Source organism: Fusarium oxysporum, chromosome VII (genome assembly GCF_013085055.1).
Source record: "Fusarium oxysporum Fo47 chromosome VII, complete sequence".
Lineage (NCBI taxonomy): Eukaryota > Fungi > Ascomycota > Sordariomycetes > Hypocreales > Nectriaceae > Fusarium > Fusarium oxysporum.
Window position 1 is genome coordinate 406,091 of NC_072846.1, and position 4,842 is coordinate 410,932.

The 4,842-nt window shown below is 45.1% G+C and overlaps 1 protein-coding gene across 1 annotated transcript; it reads left to right on the forward strand.

The window, feature by feature from the left end:
• Window positions 1-1,109: 1,109 nt before the first annotated feature.
• On the forward strand, window positions 1,110-2,557 carry FOBCDRAFT_241532 (uncharacterized protein; the record flags this gene model as incomplete). Its single annotated transcript, XM_054705359.1, has 4 exons — window positions 1,110-1,347; window positions 1,401-1,468; window positions 1,529-1,902; window positions 1,963-2,557. The coding sequence occupies 4 exons, from the start codon at window positions 1,110-1,112 to the stop codon at window positions 2,555-2,557; spliced, it is 1,275 nt and encodes a 424-aa protein (XP_054561334.1).
• Between the last annotated feature and the right edge of the window lie 2,285 nt (window positions 2,558-4,842).

Below are 4,842 nucleotides of genomic sequence, written 5' to 3' on the forward strand. Positions count from 1 at the left end.
GGTGTAGTAATTGCCATTAATATATGTCGAGCCTAGACAGCCTATACTGCATAGCTATAATAAATCTTCTAGGCTTTTAATCTATTATATCCTTACAGTTTGTGAAATTTATTATTACTTCCTGGTAAATTATATTCTATAAGGAGGGGGAATAACAAGGCAATAGTACGACGCGTTGACCACTGTGCTAAAAGGTCTGCTATAACCTCGGTTTAGGATTGCAGCCTGATTTAACGGCTATAGCTCCGGTAATACGCTACGACTAGCTAGATTACAAGTAACATCAAAGCTCAAAGTGAATGACTGCCTTTGCCTTGCATTGCATATTAGAAACTAAAGTATATGCATTGGTCTTTGTAGATCGTGATCAACGACTTGGTTAATGAATGGTGACATTCCATCATCTGATTTAAGAAATTAAAAGAGAGGAAATGGTGCTACCTGATCACGCTCGGTTACCAAGACGGCCAATCATTACTTAAACCAATCATAAATCAGGTACGTCATTTGTTTCGTTTCTGAGGACTGCTACATTAGGAAATCCTCCACTAGAGATCTTCAGCAAAGGCCGGCGGCCATTGGTCAATGACCAGACTCAAAGTGATGCCTGACCATGAATCTATTAAGATCAGCGGTCATCTACGCTAGCAAATAAAAAACAAGATAAAATCGCCCACACCCTAGTCGTGATTGACAGCTGACAGACGTGGCACTTGGCGTGCTTGGACCTTTTATCCCAGCCAATCTAATCGAATTGGCTACCCCGATGATGGGACATTGTATAGTGGATGTAGATCTTTGGTCCCAACACGTGTAGCGCTAGCATGGATGCTCCGGCTGCGGCTCAAGTGATCTGAGGAGAGCATAACTGACTGCTGCCTTGATTGGGTGGACTATTCAATGGTGGATCGAACTTTCGCATACCGTAACATCGAAAATGGGAACGTGTGAGCAGTCTACTGTTAAGCACGCTCAGACACAGGGTACAGGGGAACAAAGTTGCAAACTGCGATGCAAATACTTAAGACGTCGCTTTCCCGGGTCGCCATACACCATTTGATTAGATTGTGAGGAATTGTCTACATCTAGGCCCTACCCTCGTTTCTATCATGCATCTACCTCAGTTTGACCAGGCCCATGCGAGCATGGCCCACCGCTCATTAGAGGGCGCATCGCGCTCCGTGGAGATTTGCGCCGTCCTAGCCACTTTGTCTGTTTTGTCTACTATTACCGTTGCCCTACGGACCTACATACGACTTGTACTCCTTCGTACCTTTGGTTTAGACGATGGACTTATGGTTGTTGCCCAAATACTCGCCATTGGTTCTGCCATTGCGATTGGACTAGGTAGGCAAATAACAGACAGCATAAGGGCCACAAAATGCTGACTTTACTTCAAGAGAATAAGTACGGGCTTGGATACCACACTTGGGAACAACCCAAAGACAATTACGTTCCTTACATGAAGGTACGATTTCCTCAACATTCTCATCGCACTTTTGAAATGTTACCTTACACTCTGCACTAGGCTTTCTATGCATCTGTTGTCGTTTATAATATCGCCATATGCTTTGTTAAAGTCGGAATCTTACTTCAATACCGTCGAGTCTTTGCTCTCCGAGTAATGCAGATTATTACGTTCTACGGAGTTATGTTTATGATCGCTTGGACTATTACGATCGCTTTCCTAAACATCCTTGTTTGTGTGCCGGTGGCGGCCGTATGGGACACAACCATAACAGGCCGATGCATCAATAGTTTGACAGTATGGTATGTCATGGCTGGCTTCAACCTGGTCACTGATATAGGCATCTTTTGTATCCCTCTGCCCGTCATCAAGAGCCTTCAACTACCTCGAAAACAAAAGGCTATGCTCCTTGCTATCTTTTGTCTTGGATTCTTGTAAGTCAATTTAGAAATAGCCATCGCCATACAAGTGTGACTGACATTATACGTGACTAGTACTTGCATCATCTCTATTATTCGAATTCAAACCCTAAAGGTGGCGGCTTCGACTAAAGATCCTAATTGGGATAACGTGGATGCTGCTATATGGTCGTTCCTTGACGTCGCCATAGCCGTCATTGCAGCTTGTCTACCAACCCTCCGACCTCTCTTTTCCAAACTCATGCCTAGGATGTTTGCTTCATCTAGCCGAAGCATTGGCCCACCTCAGTATGGGCCCTACGTCCAAGCTCCAAGTAGTCAATACTTGAATGACATGAAGAGGACAAGGACAGGCAAGTCCCAGAGGAGCTTATCCGACGACACAATGACGCTCAATGAAAACTCCAGTATCACAGTACCTACCCACAGCTACAGCATTAAGTCGCGGCTATGTCCAGCTATTAGTGTGAGTATTAGCGGAGGAGGAAAGCAGGACCAGCCATCTGAGAATACAGAATCAAAAGATTGTGGAGGGGGCCGGGAAGCAGCCAAGGGGGGCATCCAGACGAAAACGACTGTGATACAGCAAGTAGCGACAGAGAGAATCTCAGAAGATGGATGGAATAATAGTAGGAGGAGCGATAGTGATATAACCCTCCGAAAGTATTAACTTCTAAATAATAATTATTTGAATTCCCTACTGTTTTACTACATCTAGGGTAGGGGACAGGAGAGTGTGATTTTACTTGGAGGCCTATATGATCTCTTGATGGTTCTGTATTATCCACATCTTCCGATATGTTGCCGCCTTCTTTGGATATGCAGCTGTTGCTGCTGACAGACGGGAAGAAATTGGCAGCGAGAAGAAGTTAATATAGTTACTAGCCAACGATTGATTTTTTTTGATTTTTTTTGCCTCCATAGACCTCCATTTTTGAGGTGCTCAAGTTGAGACGAGAGTATCCTGTGTTGGCCTTTTGGTAGCGACAACCATTATGAAGCGATCATGAGGAAAGATACCGCCAAGCCCAGGGGGTTATAAGGACTGATATTCCATTTGATGCTGACTGTTGTTAAAAACCCGATCGATTTCAACGTCGGTTGTTCCTTGGTTGCCATTGCTTAGTAGAATCTGATGTTCGTGACTGTCACCGTCAATGACGAAATTATTTAGATGCAGGATGTTATTTTGATACAGGACTTGGCCTTGATTCGTTAACAGCCTGTGATTGATAAACGCCCCGGGCGCTGTTGGTCGAAGAGGACATAGGCCTAGGCACTAAGCGCGACTAAGAATTACAGACTGGGCATAGGAAAGGGATCTTGATCTGCACTAGACATTCAACCATGGGGATGCAAACCTGGTCTGCTTTTGCAACCGACCGACGAAAAGCACAACATCATATCTTCTGTTGCGGAAAGATACCGCTGTGCCATCGGCTGAGGCTTGGATACTCACCGAATGTAGCAGTCAACCTAGCAATAGGAAAGGATTTGGTCAAGTTCTTCAAGCTTATAAAGACAAGCGCCGTCTTCGAGAAAGTCCGCCTTCGCTACTAGGCGACACCAAACAGAATGCCCTAGAGCTTTCTCCTGTTTTCGCATTTCCCCCTTCCCTTTGTTACCTCTTATTACCCAGGCTCTGGCAAATAAAGAGGGTGTCAGCGCTCCTTATTCCTCTAATAGCCAATAACATTTTATAATGAGCATGTAGATAGATTTCGATTTTTCAAGCTCAGCGGGTCCTGTGCCCCAAAAGGGGAATTTTTCGGAGCTGATGGCCATGTCATGCTAGCGCTGTTTCATTTCCACGTCAATGAGTTGGTCTGTTGCCAAACGACAGGGGGGCATAATAGGCATGGGTAGCTCGGCTTCTTTAGCGTCAGCCAAAGAGTGACTATCAACCAGAAGTCCCACTTAGAATAGTAACCACTGATGGATGATAGGGCCGTCTGTAAGCGGATAGAAGTGATCTAAAGACGTTTGGGAGACACAAAATGACTCGATCAAGCCGATCGTGACCCGTTTAGAACAGCAATAGAGTGGTGCGAAATAACTCCGTTGGTGATCATTTATCCGCGCGTACGTCGACGATCACTTGACGTGGCAGACGTTCTGCTTAGCGTCAATTCCGTACTGGCCATTTCAGAGGTAAAGAAAATTCTTTACTAATTCCAAAGCTTCTCAATTTCTGCCATCTTTATGGCGCCTTGTACTGTAGTGTCTGCTGTTTTATTACTTATCTATTCCGTCACTTTACTCTAAATGCCAAACTTTAGTAGGTGATTGATAAACATATAACTTATGTCGTAGTAGCTTAGGGGCCTAGCTAATAGAACAGTCTTTTCTTTATTTACAAGTCTCAGCGGCCACCAGCCGTAACAACGAACTCCGCGTGTCAAGTTTGGCCTCCAGTCATAAAAGAGGTCACCAAACGATAAGACCAAGGCCAACGAACCCCTTGTAAGGGAGATATGCGGGTCTTTGTGCGTTTGGGTACCAGAGGGCTGAAGAAAGCTGGGGGAGGGTCACGATGGGCTTGGCGTCGCGCAGGAGATCAGGATTTGCAGCCCCAAGATCAAGACAGAAGAAAAGAAGGAGATAACACATGATAGAAAGGAACTTGAAGGTGGAACACGGTGACCTATACCGAGGTCGAGATAAAGGCATTGACAAGTTACTAAAAAAAAGGACCCGCTTTATGTCAGGATATTGGAGATCATTACTAGGATAGTGCAGGTCTTTACTAGCGATTCTCTAGCGGCCAAGTCTTCGGAGCATTTGTTACGTTGACGGGGACTGCGAAGAGCTTGATACGAGAGTCTTCTGGATATTCAGGTCCAGCGCGCAGGAGCCTGGAGCCTGTTCAGGGGCTTGAGTCGTTATGTAAGCATGAAAAAGGGCCGTAAGTGGGTACTATTTTTTATTGCGCTTTGACAGCAAATGCCCTTTTGC